At 38.1% G+C, this 19,405-nt stretch overlaps 1 protein-coding gene across 4 annotated transcripts; it reads left to right on the top strand.

The window, feature by feature from the left end:
* The first annotated feature begins 798 nt into the window (after positions 1–798).
* LOC143880039 (ultraviolet-B receptor UVR8-like) lies at positions 799–18,921 on the top strand. 4 transcript variants are annotated; one of them, XR_013251477.1, is made up of 12 exons: positions 799–1,096; positions 3,526–3,599; positions 3,692–3,776; positions 4,554–4,685; positions 4,780–5,013; positions 6,442–6,669; positions 8,781–8,824; positions 13,996–14,178; positions 14,366–14,456; positions 14,825–14,900; positions 18,117–18,160; positions 18,499–18,594. XR_013251477.1 is itself a non-coding variant. In XM_077382803.1 (11 exons), the coding sequence occupies exons 1-11, from the start codon at positions 901–903 to the stop codon at positions 18,619–18,621; spliced, it is 1,380 nt and encodes a 459-aa protein (XP_077238918.1). In that variant the 5' UTR covers positions 801–900; the 3' UTR covers positions 18,622–18,921. The 4 variants fall into 4 exon arrangements, 3 of the variants coding, with proteins under 3 accessions (XP_077238919.1, XP_077238918.1, XP_077238917.1); XM_077382803.1 differs by lacking the exon at positions 14,825–14,900 and having other exon boundaries at positions 801–1,096; positions 4,554–4,631; positions 18,499–18,921; XM_077382802.1 differs by lacking the exon at positions 14,825–14,900 and having other exon boundaries at positions 801–1,096; positions 18,499–18,921.
* The last annotated feature ends 484 nt before the right edge of the window (positions 18,922–19,405 follow it).

The raw sequence follows: 19,405 nt of genomic DNA, 5'->3' as shown, positions 1-19,405 counted from the left end.
TGAATTAATGACATGTAGAAATTTGACCCGGCCCGTACGGGTCACGTCAAAATTGGGTCACGCGGGTGCCCGTAAAAACCCAAATGATCGAGATTTTATATGGTGTAAGCTCATAAAGTCTCGTGTTTTTCAGAAAATACTATACTAACCACATCATAGGATGATCTAAACTGTCCTTGTGATGGAACACACCGTAAATAGGGCACAAACCAAAAATCATGTCCATAGGATGTTCCTCGCCCTCCGATCTACAGAGATTTCCATAAATAATAATATGCAATTCCTCCATAGGCCAGAGGGCTAGGATCATCCTATGGAAATGATTTTTGGGCACAACCTATTTATGTTATGGCCCATCTCATTGACGGTTTGGATCATCCAGAGTGTGGGAACAGCAAAAAAAAGAGAGACCAGTGACCCTCGGGTCCACCTTGCCCATATGGGTTAAACTTGCCCGTACGACCTGGACCCGTACTGGTTGGGGGCCGGGCCCACCCGTTTGCAGGTTAACGACTCCAATCATATTTCCTTAATACCACTCGTGGCACTACAAATCATTAGTATCACCGTAACCACACGTGTCAAACTTACAAACGGCCACGTCCACCCGCCTCAAATGGTCCCACCTTTCGGCCTTTAGTAAAGCGACTTTCCAGAAACTTCTCGAGAACTCGTGGCCAGGAATCGAAAAGCAATTCCACCGGTTTGGCTCTCGCCACGTGCTTAAAGTTTCCACGTAAGGATCCGACGTGGCTCTCCCCCTACTCTGAAAATGATACGCTCCCCAACACACACACACACACCAAATTGAGAAGTAGAAGAAGAAGAAGAAGAAAATAAATACTAGGGTTTGGTTTTCTGTAAAAAGACAGAGCTGAAGCCATTTTTTGTGTGTGTCATATGAAGGGAGGAGGAGAGGAGAAAATGGATGAAGATAAGGAGGCCGTAGTTTTAATGTGGGGCTACCTTCCCGGAGCTTCGCCGGCAAGGTCATCGCTGCTTTTCCCGACCGGCGTTCGTCTTCCGGCGTCCGTACATGGAGATTCGTGGAAAAATGTTTGCGGCGGCGGATGCGGATTTGCCATGGCGATTTCTGGTAAGGAATATCTGGTTTGATTTTAGGTCATTTCCAACTTTGATTTCTTTTGGACTGTGTAAATTGTTTTGATACTTTCAGATGAGGACTAGCTAAGTATTAGGGCTTCAGTTTCAATACTGACTACTTCTCGCCTTGAGAAGTCGATTGCTACTATCACAGTTTTCTATGTGAAAACCTGAATCTTGTCTGGTACAGGTTTCTGCGACTGCGACTGCTGGCTCCTTACCTATTCAATCATTTTATCAATATGAATTATTATTGAGTCCCCCACTTTCATCATTGCAGTGCTATTTTTCTTTCATCTGTGTTCATCTTAGTCTTCAGTTTCTTCCTTTTCCTCTTTTTTTATTTATTTTTTATTTTTTATTTTTTATTTTTTTATATTCATAGTGGTAAATGCTACTGGTCTAGTTTTCGAATCCTAAGGCTGTCGAATAGATCATTTTCTAGCTATTCCTCTTCATTTTTCAAATGAGTTTGCGGGCGTTGAATTTACTATTTTATTTTTCTCTGTTTCTAATTTTTTGTCTTGAGGAGAAATATAGGACAGTTTTTTAAGATTTGAGTGGTTTCTTGATTTCCTTGGCAGTTTTGGCTTGTTTTTATGAGTTGAAAGCGATTTCTATTAGTTTCCTTGTTCATTGATGTATTACTTCTAGTTCTTATTGGTATTGGTGAAGCCTGACCTCAGTCTAATCTGGAAAGTACGGTACACTTTTACCCGACTGCCCGAATTTTTAAGGTATTTTTATACCGGGGGGGTAGTTTTGTACTTTCATGAATTAGGGTTTTTCCCTTTATTGTAACGCGTCTGAGAACGCCATATTAAAGGGTGTGATATTAGGAGCCGCCCTAGAGAGTTGTGAGGGTTTTGTAATCTCTTCTTCAGAATAGTGGAATCGTTGGCTCGTCGCTCTACCGTGGACGTAGCCCTGGTTGGGTGAACCTCGTAAATCTGTGTGTTCTGTTTGTGTGATTTTTCGTTTATCTTTTGCATCGTTATTCTGCTGCATTGCTAATTCCTAACACTTATTGATCTTCGAATTGATTTTCACTTGCTTGTGTTGTAAGTGGCAATAAATGGCCATTTTTTTTTCGATGGTATGAGCTTGATTCTGAATTTCTCAAGTTTTATTTAGAAGATTCCGATGATTCTTTCATTATCTAATTTTTCCAGTAATTTTGGCTTGTATTTTCCTTCATTTGATGTGATACTACAGGGGATGTATTCATCACAGCCGTGTTTACCTATGCTTGTTAGGCTACATGCCTAATATTAGTTATGCTACATGAAGTTTCAGTTTGTTTTTCAAAATTTACCCTTCTACACCTTGATTATGTTTTCTTGCAATGCATTTAATAATCATTGGTAGTTTCTCCTGTTTGAGCTTAATCTTGGTTCACTTCTCTTGATTTCTTCATTTCTGTTTGATTTTAGTCTTGCTACTTTTTATTAGGTGTTGGGAATTCAGCATAATTTTCGTATCATTTTTAACTGGAAAGATATCTCTCTTTTGCTTTTCGTTTTTTCCCTTTCCCGCAATGTTTTATGTGCTCCCATGTATTAAGGATGCGTAAACATAGCATAAAAAACTTATAGAGTAATTCATTAATTAATGTGAAAAAAATTGTTTGTAGAAATGTTCTTGGGTTCAGAGTGTGCTTCACAAAGAGCTCAACTTTAGATATACGCTACCTTGCTGCATCATCTGCTACTTCATTAGTTTCTCTACAAATGTGAGGGTGAATAAATCTAAATCTCTACTAATATCTCAGATTTCGTCAATAGCATTCGCTAATTTCTGTGGTGTGAAATCCAACCCAAGTTGCTATAAAGTTGGACCAATTGGCTTCCACTAAAAGCCTACCAGAAAGCCTCTTTTGACAATATAAAGGCCAGTGTGAAGAACATTTTCTATTCTTCATTTGAATCTTTGATACTGGTCCTACTGAAAAACAATTTAACAGTTCCTCTATTCTCGACTCTATCTCCATGAACGGTGGCAGGAACCAGAAAGTATCCTTTCATTTCCTATCTTGCGGAGAATGTCCCCAAGAACTCCATTCTCACAAGTGGCCAAGGGGTACTAGATAATACATCTTGATATTTGAGCACCCTTAATGTTTCACCATCTGGTAGAGCACAGGATATCAGTAAATTTCCCTATGCCACAACTATTGAGGACCTTGTAATCATATAATTTCCCACAAGATTCCACAATCTCTGATCATTTTGGTTTCTTCTGCTTCGCTCGAAAGGAGTCAAACAATCCCTTGTCTTTTGGTTCATAGACACCATTTAGACCTCACACACGCACTGCAGACATTTTTTATTTTCAAATTGCTAATATTTTGGTGGAAATTTGGAATATTAAATCTACTGAAAACTAATGAACCTCATTTGCGACCATATCTTGTTCCTTCAGAATCAGGAAAGCTCATTACATGGGGCTCAGCAGATGATCTAGGTCAAAGCTATGTGACTTCTGGGAAGCATGAGGTTGTGAGGTGCTTAGTGTTCCTTGTATTTAATTGGACCATTTTTTTCTACTCAGAAAATTAAACCGCCCTCTCTGGTTGCATTTTATTCAGGAAACGCCAGAGCCATTTCCTCTTCCAACTGAAGCTTCTATAGTGAAGGCTGCAGCAGGATGGGCCCATTGTGTTGCAGTTACAGGTTATGATTGTTCTTTTAATGACTGGTGATGCATACATTTTGTTAGAATACGTGAATATATACAAGAGTGGAGCCTTAGGGTAAAAACCTGCAAATAACAGAAATTGGGGATTTGAATTTCCTTCATACTTTTAGGGAAAGGTATTTACAATAACAAGGGTATGAGATTTGTGTAAAGTAGTTCCTCTAGTAACTAATATTTGAAGTGGAAAGAGACATTACACTTTGAACTTATTAGAGTATTACTTGTCCTTGTATACTCAGACCATAATGCTTATATCCTCATCCTATTTGCATGCATATATAGATAAGATATGTTCTAGTATCCGATGTTGTAACATAAAACCCAAATAATATTATTAGTTAGATTATAAGATAGTAGAGATTATTAGTTATTACTTGTCCTTGTATACTCAGACCATAATGCATATATCCTCATCCGATTTGCATGCATATGCAGATAAGACATGTTCTAGTATCCGATGTTGGAATATAACAACCAAAAAATATTATTAGTTAGATTATAAGATAGTAGAGATTTAGTAATTAATTTTGGAACAAATTAGGTTCCTCAAAATTTAATTTAAGATTAGAAGTTAATAGTTTATAGAATATTAATCATTAGATTAAAGGGCCTACTGTATTTTTCTTCTTCTTTTGAATGGTGAAAGGGCCTACTGTATTTATCTGGATTGCTTGAAGTTTAATTTCTCTGTTGCTATCTGGATTATCCCTCCAAGCCATCAACTAATTTAATTGCGTTGTATGAAAAAGCAGACAATGGAGAAGTCTACACATGGGGTTGGAAAGAGTGTGTTCCCTCGGGGAAAATCATCAGAGATCAGTCTACTGGAGGTAACCTTGAAAAGGATCTACCTCAGAGACAAAGTGGGTTATTGAGTGAACAAGGTGATTTCAATTAATGCCTGTATATTAGGGGCAAAAACAGAAGGTGATCTTCATTTGTTGCAGACTTAACTCAGTAAAGGGTTAACTCTTACAGTGAGCCCCAGATCTCAAGTTTCAAAAACAACTAGTGGAGTAGTATCTAATCATGACAACAGAGGTGGTGAGGAAAACACAAAGCGTAGAAGACTATCGTCCGCTAAGCAGGCTCCTGAAAGTTCAACATTTGGTGAAGAAATTCTATCAGCATTGCCATGTCTGGTAACACTTAATCCAGGGGTCCGGATCGCGACAGTTGCTGCAGGTGGACGCCATACATTAGCATTGTCAGGTAAAGTCTATTATTATGAAGCATAGTAGCCGGAAACTTCTAGGTGTGAAACTCATTTCCCCCAAAACGTGTTTCGGAAATGTTTCCGAAACATGATTGGAAAAATTGGGTAAACGTTTCCGAAATAGATGGGAAACATATGGGAAACTTATGTGAAACATGTGTGAAACATTGAGAATCATATGGAAAACTCGTAGAAAATGTATGTGAAACGTGTGGGAAACATGTGTGAAACTTGAGAAAATCATTTTGGAAAACACACACCAAAAAGTAGATATTAGAAAGGAAAACAATAGCATATATTGTAATAAAAAAATAAAAAAACGAAATATTCAAATAGAAATTTAAAATTAACAAATTTAAAATTTACAAAACCATATATTTCGTGTTTTCCTCGTGTTTCATGTGTTTTCCTTTGTGTTTCTGTATCGTTTCTGTAATGTTTCTAATGCGTTTCCTAAGACGTTTCTCAATGCGTTTCTCATGCGATTTTCTATCGTTTTCCTATTTCTCATTTCCCCTCTATTTTTTTTCTGTGTTTGTTGTTTTCGTTTCACGTTTCGCTTCCCCTCTATGTTTTCACAAAGCATCAAATTATGCACAAAAATTTGAGGAGAAGATGAGAGAGCGCCTCTTAAAGATGGTTTGGACATATCCAACGTAGGCCTTTGGATGCTCCAGTGAGAAGAAGTGACTCGTGCCAAGTTGATGGAGTAAACAGAGGTAGGGGCAGACCGAAAACCATGGTTTTAAATTTCGGCCGAAACGTTTCGGCCGAAATATTTCGGTTTCGGCCGCGATCGAAACGAAATTTACATGAAGTCGTTTCTGTACAAGATTTCGGTGAAATTTCGCAGAAATGTCACCAAAATTTCGGTTGAAATTTCGTTTTTAGCCTTTTTTTACAAAATTTCCAACGAAATTTTAAATAGATCCACCGGAATTTATGAAATATTCACCGAAATAGCCAAAATTTTAATTGAAATCGCCTAAATTTACACCGAAATCGAAATAAAAAAAAACAAAAATCATAATCATATTTTTACATGATAAACCGAAACGTTTCGGTTTCGGCCGAAACTGACACTGACACTGAAATTTAAAACCTTGCCTAAAACAACTTGGATGGAAACAGTTATGAAAGACTTGATGGCTAGGAGCATAACAGAGAACATGACCTTGGATAGGAGATAATGGAAGAAAATGATCCATGTAGACGAACCCAACGAGTGTCAGGATTAGACTTAGTCAATTTGAATCGGGTAGATTCTTTCACCTTCTTCAAGAAAATTTTCTGAAGGATTCATTAGCCGACCCCAACTAGTTTGGGACAAAGGCTTAGTTGAGTTGAGTTGAGTATCAAATTATGCACAAAAATTGAATAGAGTTAAAAAAAAACTTAACATTCCACTTTCCACAAAATTTCAGATGTTGGTCAGGTGTGGGGTTGGGGCTATGGTGGGGAAGGACAGCTAGGTTTGGGTTCTCGGATTCGTATGGTGTCCTCACCGCATCCTGTACCTTGTATTGAGATTTCTGCTTATGGAAAAGACAAAACTTCATTGGGTCAGAGTTCAGAAGGGCAGGCTCATAAAGTTCCTGGAAGTTATGTAAAGGCCATTGCTTGTGGTGGTCGGCATAGTGCAGTAATCACAGGTGAGCTATCGACAGCATTATTTCTTCCTGATAGTTTATAAAGCTGAATGTTGGGTTTAATTTCATTGCGTGGCTTAATATTCTTCTATTCGACCTTTTTCCTTTCAAGGAATCCTCTATTAATAGTTTAATACAATAAAAAAAAAATGCAAAACTCGGTTGATATTTTGTTTTTCCCTAGAAATATGGGGACATGCTGTTAATTTATTCCAATTTTGGAGTTAGACATACTTTTGGGCCTTTTTGTGAATTTTGAGCAGGATAATGAATTTTTGGAGGACATTAACGTTACTTTGTCAATTTCAACATGGTTTTTTTTTCCTGTAAATATTAATCTCTAGTTTAATCATGCTAAAGTCTTACTCAATTCTGCAGCTTCTTCATGGCAGAGAAGTACACTTTTTTTCGAATGACAAGTACACTTGTTATCTTATTTTATGGGATTTTTGTCAATAAGTATCTAGTTAGTAAAATATCTTCTATTTAGTCATTAAAAATAATAGATTTTCTTAAAACTTAAGATTTTAAACTGTATATAAAGCCAAATTCTGTTAATTGCCATTTGGTATTATCTTTTTCATCAAGTCAATTAAAAAAAGACTTAGTCTTCCTGTTCCCGCTACACACCACACTCACTCTTGTCATCGAGTCCACGATTTTGATCTCCATCATATAGAGAGGCACACTCACTCGCCGGAAACTGATTCCACTTTATGTGCCACATACATGAAACTACGAGCCGAGCACTTTCAGTAAAGCCATAGCCATGGCTGAATGAGAACCTGAATGCTTCAGGATGGAAGTGCACTGCGGCTCAGGGTGGAGCCCCTGTGGTCTTAGTGTGAACCACATGCGGCGGTGGCTTGGGAGCTGAGTTGGGGCGTTGGCGAACATATTGAGCACGGTGGGGCACGTGCACATGTGGGTGGCCTTGTGTTTGTGAGGGCCACATCAAATTTATGGATGCAGATTTTGTCACACCCACGACGGCCTTGGAAAACGATAATGTCCACGGATAAGGCTGGTTTGAACCAACCATTAGATCAACGAATTGACGGTCATGATGAAGAGCCTGTAGTAGCAGTGGACGACTCCCCGTGTGGAGGAATCTGGACAATTTCGTGCAAAAGTGAAAACCCACCACCACAACATTCTCATTTCTTATCTGATGCAAATCTAGTGCAACTACATCTACATGTCAGAACAGTGAATTCAATAGAAAGATAACATGGTGGCTTTAAAAGGATGCCCCCTAACTAAAGATTCCAACTAACAATATCTCAATATATGTCCTAACAAAAAGAGAAAGAACCTCTCAAGCAAACCCATATCATCCCTTCTCCGACCTCCTCTTTCTTTGCCTCAGAAGTAGTAGGAGCTGCAGCAGCGGCTATGCCTATACTGCCTCTGACAGTCACCACCTCACTGGCGCCACCACCGGTAGGAACCAGGGCGAGGTTTTTCAGGCCTGCAGCTACAAGCTCATTGATGTTGTTCCCTTTGACTCCGGACGGAAGCAGATCAATCCTATCATATTTTGCTCCGGCTCCAAATAATTCGAAGATCTTTTTTTATGTTGCTAGTGGAAGGCTTTGAGTTTCTGCCTAGGTGAGTGAGCAAATATGCGGCAAAGAGATTCAGGCAGAAAACCGTGAGAAAACAAAGAGAATAGTGGAGTTTTGGCTAGAGATGACTTGGTTTCCTAGACCGATAAGCTTTGATCCACTTGTACACTACTACAAACTAGCCATGAAAGACTGCCCTTTCTTAGTTAAAGGCTAATTCTATAAGTTTAAAAATAGTAATAACTGACAGTGAATGAAACCAATTTTAGGTATGTTTTGGAAAATAAACCTTATAACCTTAACTTAATAGATAATATGCAATTTTTAGTGAGTATTTGAACAAAAAAACATATTACTGATTAAGGGCTTACGGAAGAAAAAAACCATTTTTTATTTTAAAAATTGTGTGTTGGATCTTCTTATCATGGTTCCTCTTTTGCTAGCATGCAATTTTCTTGTTTCTATTAATTTTATCCTGTTGCCACATGTTCCTTAAACTTGTGGGTCAATTTTTATGGTTTTAAATATAATTTTATGCATTAACAGATGCTGGAGCAGTGCTTACTTTTGGATGGGGGCTTTATGGACAGGTGAAATTCTTTTTCCTATCCTCCTTGTGTTCCATGCATTTCTTGTGTAACTTGTTTATGCCATATCCATTGGAAGTGCTCCTTTTTCGGTTCCTTCACTCCTTTTTTAAAAACTAGCTTGAAATGAATAATTCCCTTCATATAGAAGGCTTTGTTTGTTTGGTGGATCTAACTGATTCGACTTGGTCATGCTTATCTGCTTTCTCTTGATTGTGTGATATATGCGTGTATTTGATTCTATAGAACTCTACGTAGCCTGCCAAAAAACCTCTACATAGTAAGAACTCGTGAGGATTAGATCTAGGGGTGCAACTCGGGTTGGGTTCAACCCAAAAAAAGGTCGAATTGGGTCGGGTTGAGCTCGGGTCTGGTTCGTGTTTGGGTTGACTTTTCCCAACCTGGGTTGGGTTCGGGTTGGAAAAATGGGTTCCTCGGGTCGGGTCGGGTTGGCCTCAACCCGACCCTAGTTGCACCCATAATTAGATCATTGTAAGTAGCGTTTGCTTATTGAAAAGGAGGCAGTACAGAAATAGTTCTCAACGCCAGTACCATGCAAATCAAAGGGCGTAGTACACTGGAAACCTCTACATATTCAGAACTCGAAAGGATTTGCATTGTTGGGTCAAAATGCAGCCAAAGAAAATCCTTGTCGACTCGGCATGACATGGTCGAGTACTTGGTTGACGTGGCTGAGTACTCGGTTGATGCGGTTCTAATTATAGTCAAATGAGTTTTGATTGACTTTGTAGGGAAAAACACGGACTTGGACAAGAATGCGGTCAAAGTAAAATGGTGTTCACTCGGGGGAGTCCACGATGATGTGGGGAAGTTTTGAAACTATGGTTTTCGTGGATGAAGATGGAAGCAGATATGTCCTCCTAAATGCACCAATTTGATGCTTGATAGGTCCACTTTGGTCAAGCTTGAGAAAAGTTGCAAATCCCACAAGTTAATGAATGATGTTTGCTTGGTCTTTTCTGCTTCTCTGTTATTATTTCTTTTAGTTTGTATGAAGCTGATTAAGAAAACCAATACTAACACATCGAATAATTAACCTTAAGCAAGGTGGAATATTGTATATAGAAGAATGCATCCTCCTGATATATTCCATTTCCTAATTTGGAGCTTTTTCTATCAATACCACGAAGTCTTTTGTTTTGATTCCCCTGCCTGAAAATCATGTTAGTAGCCCATTTGCTCACACACTTGATGTTGGACCTCTATGAGAAACTACTCTTAAGATCTGAAAAGTCACTAGTAGTAGTTATAATGCTTTGATTGCTTGTAGCTTTCCTTATGATTAGTGATAAGAACAGTGACCTACATAGTGTGCTTTTGTTATGTTCTCTTGCTAAATATCCCATGGCCATACTATCAATCCAAGTGTTTTTATGAGTTGCCATAAGTGTCAGTCAAAGTTGAAATACTCACTTGACTAATGATGGTTTTACTCAAATTCTCTATTAGAGTAGATGCCTTCCTTTGAAGTAGAAGAAAGTAGTAGAGAGTATTAGACTTAAAATAAAGTGGTAGAGTTGTAGAAAGAAAATAGTAGAGTAGGGATGAGTAAGAAAGGTGGTAGAAGTAATAAGTAGAGAGTAGTAGACTTAAAATAAAGTGGTAGAGTTGTAGAAAGAAAGTAGTAGCGTAGGGATGAGTAAGAAAGGTGGTAAAGTAATAAGAAAATCAAGCCTTGAATGGGTTTATATAGAAGTTCCAGCGCTTGTAGAGAGAAAAAGACGGAAAATACCTTTCCAATGACTATAAAATGGTCAAAACAGTAAAAAATGAGGGAAAAAATGGAGAAAAACTGAAAACTAGCCGTTAAGGGGCATTTCTGTAAATTTTAAAGATGGTGTTTCAGGACGAAACAACCTATTTCGGCCGAAACGGACCCAAACCGATCGAAACGTTCAGAACTTACCCATGTTCCATGTTCCATTCCGGTTTTCCAGTCGAAACAGAATGTTTCGGCGGAAACGAAATCGACATCTAAACTTTTTCATATATTCTCCTTCCCTAGGTCCTTATTTTTATTATTATTTTTTTATTTCTGTGTTTATATATATATATATATATGAGGAAACTGTTGGTGCGCTTAAGCTCACCAAACTTATGGTGAGCTTAAGCGCCCAATCACATGGGGGCCCACTTTGTTAGGATGATCCAAAGCATTCATTTGAAAGTCCCTTACATGGATGGGGGGTGTACCAAAAATCAGCTCCATAGGATCATCCTAACCCCTCCATTTGTGGAGGACAAAAATGGACAGACACAAATCTGCCCATTTTTTGTCCTCCACAAATGGAGGGGTTAGGATGATCCTATGGAGCTGATTTTTGGTACACCCCCTATCTATCATAAGGCCTTGCAAATGAATGGTTTGGATCACCACAGAAAATGTGGGACCCATGTGATTGGGGAGCTTAAGCGGACCATAAGTTTGGTGCGCTTAAGCTCACCAACAGTTTCCTCTCTCTCTCTCTCTCTCTCTCTCTCTCTCTCTATATATATATATATATATATATATATATATATATATATATATAAGTTTTTTTTTTTTGGAATTTTTTTCTTCACTGCGTCAGTCGCATTCTTGATTGCGTCAAACATTCTCGGTCGCACCATGCCGAGTCGATATATATATATATATATATATATATAACTTTTTTTTTTTGGAATTTTTTTCTTCACTGCGTCAGTCGCATTCTTGATTGCGTCAAACATTCTCGGTCGCACCATGCCGAGTCGACAAGTATTTGCATTGGCCGCATTTTGATCCGCATCCACATTTTGAAAAATTGGATTTAGCCTTACCATGTTATACATTAAATTTATGTTTATTTTTTTCATTATTTTTAAATTTTTTAATAAAATGTTAAAAATTATTAAAAAACAAATATTTTCTTTAAAAATCATATATCTTTCTTTGCCATTTAGTGTATTTTTTCTTATACTATGCTAGTAAGTATTACATTCTCGGCCACACCGCGCCGAGATGACTAGTCGACTAGTATTTTCCTTGGCCGCATTTTGACCCGTATCTGCATTTTGAAAAACTGGATTTAGCCTTGCCATGTTACACATAAAATTTATGTTACATGCCATTTAGTGTATTTTTTCATATACTATGCTAGTAAGTATTGCATTCTCAGCCACACCGCACGGAGACGACTAGTCAACTAGTATTTACCTTGGCCGCATTTTGACCCGCATCCACATCTTGAAAAACTGGATTTAGCCTTGCCATGTTATACATAAATTTTTTTTTAATAAAATGTTAAAAATTATTAAAAAACAAATATTTTCTTTGAAAATCATATATCTTTCTTTGCCATTTAGTGTATTTTGTCATATACTATGCTATGTCAGTAAGTATTACATAATTAAATATATATGAATTACATGTGAAATGTGTTGTGTATGTATTATGTATACATACTTACATAAATTGCATGTGAAATGCGGTGTGTATGTATTATCAGACATGCGATACAATGCATGTCATTAGGTGTTCGATGTTGTTAAAGCATTATGAATGATTGTCTTGCTGCCATTCAAAAAAAAAATGAATGATTGTCTTGCTTATTTGATGGTTTCTATGCGTGCATTTGCGCTTATTCTATCATTTGTTGTTGCTTCATCTTAAAAATTCATTACCTACATATGTTTCCATACCTTTCTATAATTTTAAAGGATTTCCAATGAAATATTCAACCAAAACCGACGTCTCTCCATTTTTTTGTGGAGACCGAAACACATACCAAAACTGTTTAAACCTTGAATATAAAAACATGATCAAAACATTACAAAAGCCACTCTGTGTTTGGGTTAATGAGTATTCGTTTCACCCAATTCACAGGCATAATGCCAAATACATGTCGCTGATATGGCCATTACGTAACTTTTCAGCATCCATTCAATATGCTGACCGATGCCAATATTTGAAACTTGTTTGGCATGACCCAACAGCCTTGACGGAATCATATTATACTAGTCTTGTGAACTCTTAGTTATTGGAAGAATAGTAGCTCTTCAACAGCTAATGCCTTAGCATGCTGTCTAAGCAAGTTGGACCATGTTTCAATCTGGGGAATCATGCAAATATAAGAAAGTGAAAACTCAAAAGATTCCTATAGTTGCCCACTGTAGATATACACAGATGAGTGACATGTGAACCCTAAAACCAGAAGTATGATTTCTGGCGTAGGCCACAGCTTTGTAAGCATATAATGATAAAAAATAAGTTGATATACTTAAATTTGAATTAGTCTTGTGAAACAGCCAGTTACTTCAAAAGCTTAAGCTGTTGGAGAAGGCGTTATTTAATCTTTTATACTTTAACACTCCCCCTCACGTGTGGGATTGGCCTACACGTGGCACATGAGGCCCCTTCTTTTTTTTGGATTGACCATTGCATGTGGAATTTTAATATCAAGGAGGTTTGAACTCAGGACCTTTGCTCTGATACCATGTGAAACAATCAGTTACTCCAAAAGCTTAAGCTGTTGGAGAAGGCTTTATTTAATCTTTTATACTTTAACAAGTTTCAGTGATTTTTTCCTCTATTTATTTGATATCTTACTGTACTGTCTATTGTTTCTCAGGTTGTTGAATATTTGGCATCAGTGCTCATTTTTTGCAGGTGAATAAATTATTGCCATGTAAGGTCAAAAGTAATTAAGTCAAAATTCTTAAAATTTAAGTAATCAATGAGTATTAAGTAATTAAGTCATATACGGATTTTAGTTTCATTGATGAATGGTGGAACCATATTGAGGCATACTGAAGTAATTCATGCTGGAAGTCATCTGTCTCCTTGTTATTGTTACATTTGATTTAATAGAATTTTGAAGTTTGAGCATTGGACAGATACTCCGAAGTTCCTGATAAGGCATATGCTGGTTACGACACATGGTTTTCTACTTTTTCCCATGACATGCTTCTGACATTCTGCCATCTTTATTATCAACATGTAACCATTAGACTTGTCTCTAGCTCTTTCAAACTATTAATACTCTCTAGCATCAACATGTAGGAATTGTAGAAAAGGTGGAGAAAAGCACTGTAAAATGTTCAAGATGAGGTTCCCATAACCAGGCGACAATTGTTTTTGCTTTTGATTGTAACGCTTCTAATTTTCTTTTTCTTATGGTGTACTCTTGGTCTAGTGTGGGCAAGGAAGTACAGATGACGAATTGAGTCCTACTTGTGTGTCATCTCTTTGGGGTATCCACGTACAAGGAATTGCTGCTGGACTATGGCATACGGTTTGCATTTCTGCGGATGGTGATGTCTATTCATTTGGTGGGAATCAGTTCGGGCAGTTGGGGACTGGTTCTGAGCAAGCTGAGGTACATTCTTTTTTTTTTTTTTTTTTTTTTGAATAATGCAGTTTCATTCATTCTAAAACCATGCAACTAGAGAACCACTCAAATTTTTCTCTATCAGAGGAAGATGTTAAGAATTACATAGAAGTGCCCTTTCAATCGAATGGATGTGCGATTAAATGTTCCCTTGCATTGAATGTCTTGTTTCCAGACTCTCCCAAGGCTTTTGGAGGCCCCAAGTTTGGAAAACAGACATGGCAAAATAGTTTCTTGTGGAGCACGTCACAGCGCTGTAATCACAGGTATGCATCTGAATCATCTAACTGATTTATAAATGCTTTCATTGATGTATTTATTAGTTTTGTAATTGCTCGTCACTTATCTTCCACTATATCAATGAATTGATTTAACGCCTTCAAGGCTTTTTTAATGCTCCAAAACAACTTGATCATATTTCTTTTAATGCTCCAAAACAACTTGATCAACTGATTAATTACCCAAAATACGATCAAGTACTCGAAAAACTTAATTGGATACTTGAAATTCTCAATTCATGGAAAGTTGATTGAGTACTCTAATCAACTGAAGGTCAGACTACATGCCTAGGTCTATGAATCTCATTTTAATGACTGGGATGTAAGAGATTTGATGTTTGATGGCCTCATTCCAGGTTTATTCATCAATAAAGGTAACAGGAAAACAAACTTGTCAAATTTCAGAGAGGACTGGGTTATCTAATGATCTATGTAAGTACTTTGTGGTGAATATTGTTGACTAGGCTCCCCTAATAAACATATGTTCATTTCATCAGACTTAACTTCAATATAGATTGTACTAACTTCAAAATCTCGTTTATACATGGCAACATTATAATCATGGTTTTAAAGAGGACAGAAACCGAAACGTACCGAAACCGAAAATCTTGAAATTTACGTTCGAAATTTGGTCGGTAATTTTGGGAATTTTGTCGAAATAATATTAAAATTTTATTACGTTAAATAATTTTGAACGAAATTTCGATCGAAATTTCGTCCCATATTTCCGGACATTCGTGCGCGTGTACCAAATTTCTCCCGAAATTTCGGTTTTGGATAAGTCCAAAATTTTAGCCGAAACCGAAATTTAAAACCATGATTATAATGCAGTGGAAATGTCACTCCTCACATTAGGGTTATGTGTCTCTGGTAAGCCATCTTGGTTACCCCTCACTCACCTTAATTGTTTTCTCAAAATTTAAATACCAAAAAACCTTTTGAGTCCCCCCCCCCCCTTCACTCTCTTTCTCCCGCTTCCACAAACAATGTAGCAGGAACCTGTGCCGTCACATAAATCTCAACCCTTTCATTTACCATTGTGTAAATCTTATCCATTTCCCTTTTTCATCATCTTCATATCCTCCTTCTTCTTCAATCTCATAAACCCTCTCTCCCCATCTCTGCAAACAAATATCAGTGTCATTGTCATGAAACCCCAACACTGCCCTCCCTCGGTCCTTCAAATCCTACATCCTCGAGCCTGCCTGACCACACAACTCATGACCTACCCCCACCCTCCCATCCAGTGCCTCATAACTATTCCATTTGAGACAAGCTCCCACCTCCACTACCTTCTCCTACCTCAACCGAAATGACATCCTCTACACCATGACTGTGTCAGACCTCGACACATTACTAAGCGATTAAATTCCCTTTTCTGATAAACTTGTATGGAGACAACTAGGCTGCAATTCATATTTCCATCAACCTTGTTTACCATGAAAGGAAAGTGCACATCGAAGTCGATTGTCACTTTGTTTGTAAAAAGGTGGCTTCAAAAATTATTGTCACTCCTCATCTGAAGACTCAAGACCAATTGGATGAACTCCTCACACAGGTCCTTAGGTAAGATAAACTGTGTGACCTTCTATCCAAGTTGGGCAACCAATGATAAGTTGGTCCTCAGTATGCCAAGTTTTGTACTCTAGGTTCTTCTCCTAGTGAACTCCCCCAATAATGATATCACCTCATGACTTCATCACGTATTCTTCTGTTGAGATGGTTATTCTTAAGCATGGGCTATGGGAAGAATTTGACCTTTCAAAAGAGATTATCATTAATATGTTTGATAGTAACAATTTGAGATTGTAGGTTTCCGAAGAAGATGTCAGTAGAAAGAACAGTTATGTCATTAGAAACTCATGAGAGAATAAAGATAGAGAGGAAGAGATACCGGGAAATAAAAGAGGCAAAGAAAAGTGTACTAGAGAAAAATAATGAGAAAAAGAAAAGAATGTGCATTGGATTAAGATTAGGGTTACTGTTTGAGTAGGAAGAGATTGTGTGTAGAATATGAGGGTTAAGAGTTCATGTACTTCATTATTGTTTGTGGTGTATGATTTTTTGAGAGAAAAAGGGTAATGAGAGGAATATGAATAAATACTGCTAGAAAGGAATTTAAGGTTTCGAAGAATATACGGATGAATAATAAAACAGATGATATTAAGCAAATGAGAAGGCAAAAGATGTCCCTCCGTCAAGTTTTGAGTAGGAAGAGAGTGTGTGTGGACTGTGAGGATTAGGATACATGTACTGTTGTCAGCATATGAAATTTTTGAGAGATAGTGATGACGGTGGCCGTGGAAGCGTTCTTCCTGCTCTTGAATTCTTGACGGGTCTTTAAGCGATGGAACGCAAGAGATCACTTCAAGTGCAGAAATCCGTGATGAATTCAAGCATTTAACAAGAAATAAGAGAAAACGGAAGATTTATAAAAAAGATTAGCACCCTAATCTACAATTTCCGAAGTCCAAACCCTAGGGAAGAACAAAGGGATAGAAAGAGGAGATAAAACTCTCTCTCCAAAAGAGGAATCTCTACACTTTTCAATTCTCCAAAAAATCCCTTACAAATGAGAAGGAAGGGCATTATATAGGCAGCCCATACATGGTAAAAAACCGAAAATATCCCTACTTGTGCTAAAACGGCTAAAAAGACAAGAAAAATGCAACATAACCAAACTACCCCTACCACCTATTTCTTTTCTTTCCGACTCTCCAGCAGGAATTTGTGGCCAATTCTCAAAGCTAAGTGGAGTTGCGTGAGCGTTTCTCTTCCACCCATTTCGTGAGCGTTTCTCTTCCACCCATTTCGTCCGATCAAAAAAGTCGAGAATGAAAAGCATTGAAGAACATGCCCATAGTTACCGAGAAAGTTCAAAATATAAGGGTGTATCTATCATAAATAAAGGCTGTCTAGATTTCTTCTGCCTTTACTTTATGCTTAAAACTGAAACCATGCTGCAGTGGTTCATGTATAATGATACCATTTGGAAACAAAAGGATTCAAAGGAGAGAATATTTCCTTTTCTTCCGAATTCACCCCGTCTTGTTACCGGAAAATCACACCTGAAAAATCTGCTGAATTCACCTCATCTTGTAATCAGAAAACCAGGTCTTAAAATCTGCTGAATTCACCTCGTATTAAAAAGGGCAGCCCAGTGCACGAGGCTCTCGCCATTGCGGGGTTTGAGGAGGGCTAGATGTACGCAGCCTTACCCCTGCTTTGCGGAGAGGCTGTTTCCGTGACTCGAACTTGTGACCACGAGGTCACAATGGAGCAACCGCCAAGGCCTCTTTGAATTCACCTCATATTGTTGTCGGAAAATCACACCTGTAAATTGATCATGGTCTGTTCTGGCAATATTTTTCCCAGTAGAAAAATCAGTTTCAGGATGCAAATTTCAGCCACTCCCAGCAATTTCCAAGCGAAAGAGATGCACATTTATGTTTAGGCATGGACTAATGTATATTACAATCAAATTTAAAATACAGAATCTCATGCGAATGTGCCTGTAACAAACCTAACCATATATAGTGTGCTTACATGTAATATGAAAAAAGAGTTGCTTCCAGAGTCGCTACAAATATATTAGGACTTTCTATACCCGTCCTGACATCCTTTTAACGTTGCTTTTGATTCTTAAAGGGGACGGGAAGCTCTTTTGCTGGGGATGGAACAAGTATGGCCAGGTAACGTCTATTAGATTCAAGAGGGAGTCTAGACTGACAGGCGCCCTTGCAAAAAGGGGGGCAAAGGGCGCCCCCATTGGTCAAATCACATTTAAGATGGCACATAAATTTATGATCGTAAATGCTTTTAGTGGAATTAGATGGCACATAAATTTATGATCGTAAATGCTTTTAGTGGAATTAGACCAATAGGGGCGCCCTTACCTCCTTTTTTGCAAGGGCGCCTTTGAATCTATCATTCCTCTAGATTCAATTGTCTTCATCTTCCCTCCACTCATTCAGTTTTTCCTCTTTTCGCTCATGACAGATACTAACAATTTCCTGATTGCTCGCAACAGCTTGGATTAGGTGACGTGGTCGACCGCAGCATTCCTTCTGAGGTCCCCATTGATGATTGCATCCTGAAAAACGTCTCATGTGGATGGTGGCACACGCTGGTGCTGGCCGAATCCCTGACCTGAACTCAAGCCAGTAAGCAGCGGTTTGTGAGAGAGTTTTGTCAGGTGATAGTCCCTCTCGGTCTCTCATATGCTGTTGTATATGCGATCTTATGCTATATTTATATGTACATAAGGTCTCTAATGCATATACTTAATCATTCTTTCGTGGTCATGATATGCCACATGACTGTCTCATCGGCATCAGAAGATGCCAAAAATCTGTTCATTGATGTAAATTACAAATATTCCTGATGTAAAAATAACCAGTTTCACATGTAAGTCAGATGGTTCTTATTGAAGATGCTCTTAAATGTTTAAGCATATTTTGGATATGTCAACTCCACAAGCATAAAAAAAGAAAAGAAAAAGCGGCCCAGTGCATGAGGCTCCTGCCATTGTGGCTGGGGAGGGCTTAGATGTATGCAGCCTTACCCCTGCTTTGCAGAGAGGCTGTTTCCGTGACTCAAACCCGTGACCACCAGGTCAAAATGGAGCAACCTTACCATTGCACCAGGTCAACTCCACAAGCATCCAGGAACTAAATTCACCATCAGATCTTGTTTGAGATGCGATTGCCCATTATTGCCTTTGTGCTGAAAGAGCTGCATCATGCTAACATGATATGCTACACTATTAAAATGCCAATAAATCCCACCCACACCAAAAGATTACACGACTTTGCCCCGTTTGGGACAATTTTGGTATGGTCCCAAGTGATGGCCTGCCTAAGTATGGAACTAGGTGGGACCCAGCCCGGTCTGGAACATGTTTAAAAAGGGCTTAATCTAATATATTCCACCAGCTC

The sequence above is a fragment of the Tasmannia lanceolata genome, unplaced genomic scaffold (genome assembly GCF_043159265.1).
Source record: "Tasmannia lanceolata isolate RefF3 unplaced genomic scaffold, GAP_Taslan_0.1 ptg000006l, whole genome shotgun sequence".
Taxonomy (NCBI): domain Eukaryota; kingdom Viridiplantae; phylum Streptophyta; class Magnoliopsida; order Canellales; family Winteraceae; genus Tasmannia; species Tasmannia lanceolata.
Note: the sequence above shows the minus strand (reverse complement) of the source record. Positions and strands in the feature narration are given on the sequence as shown.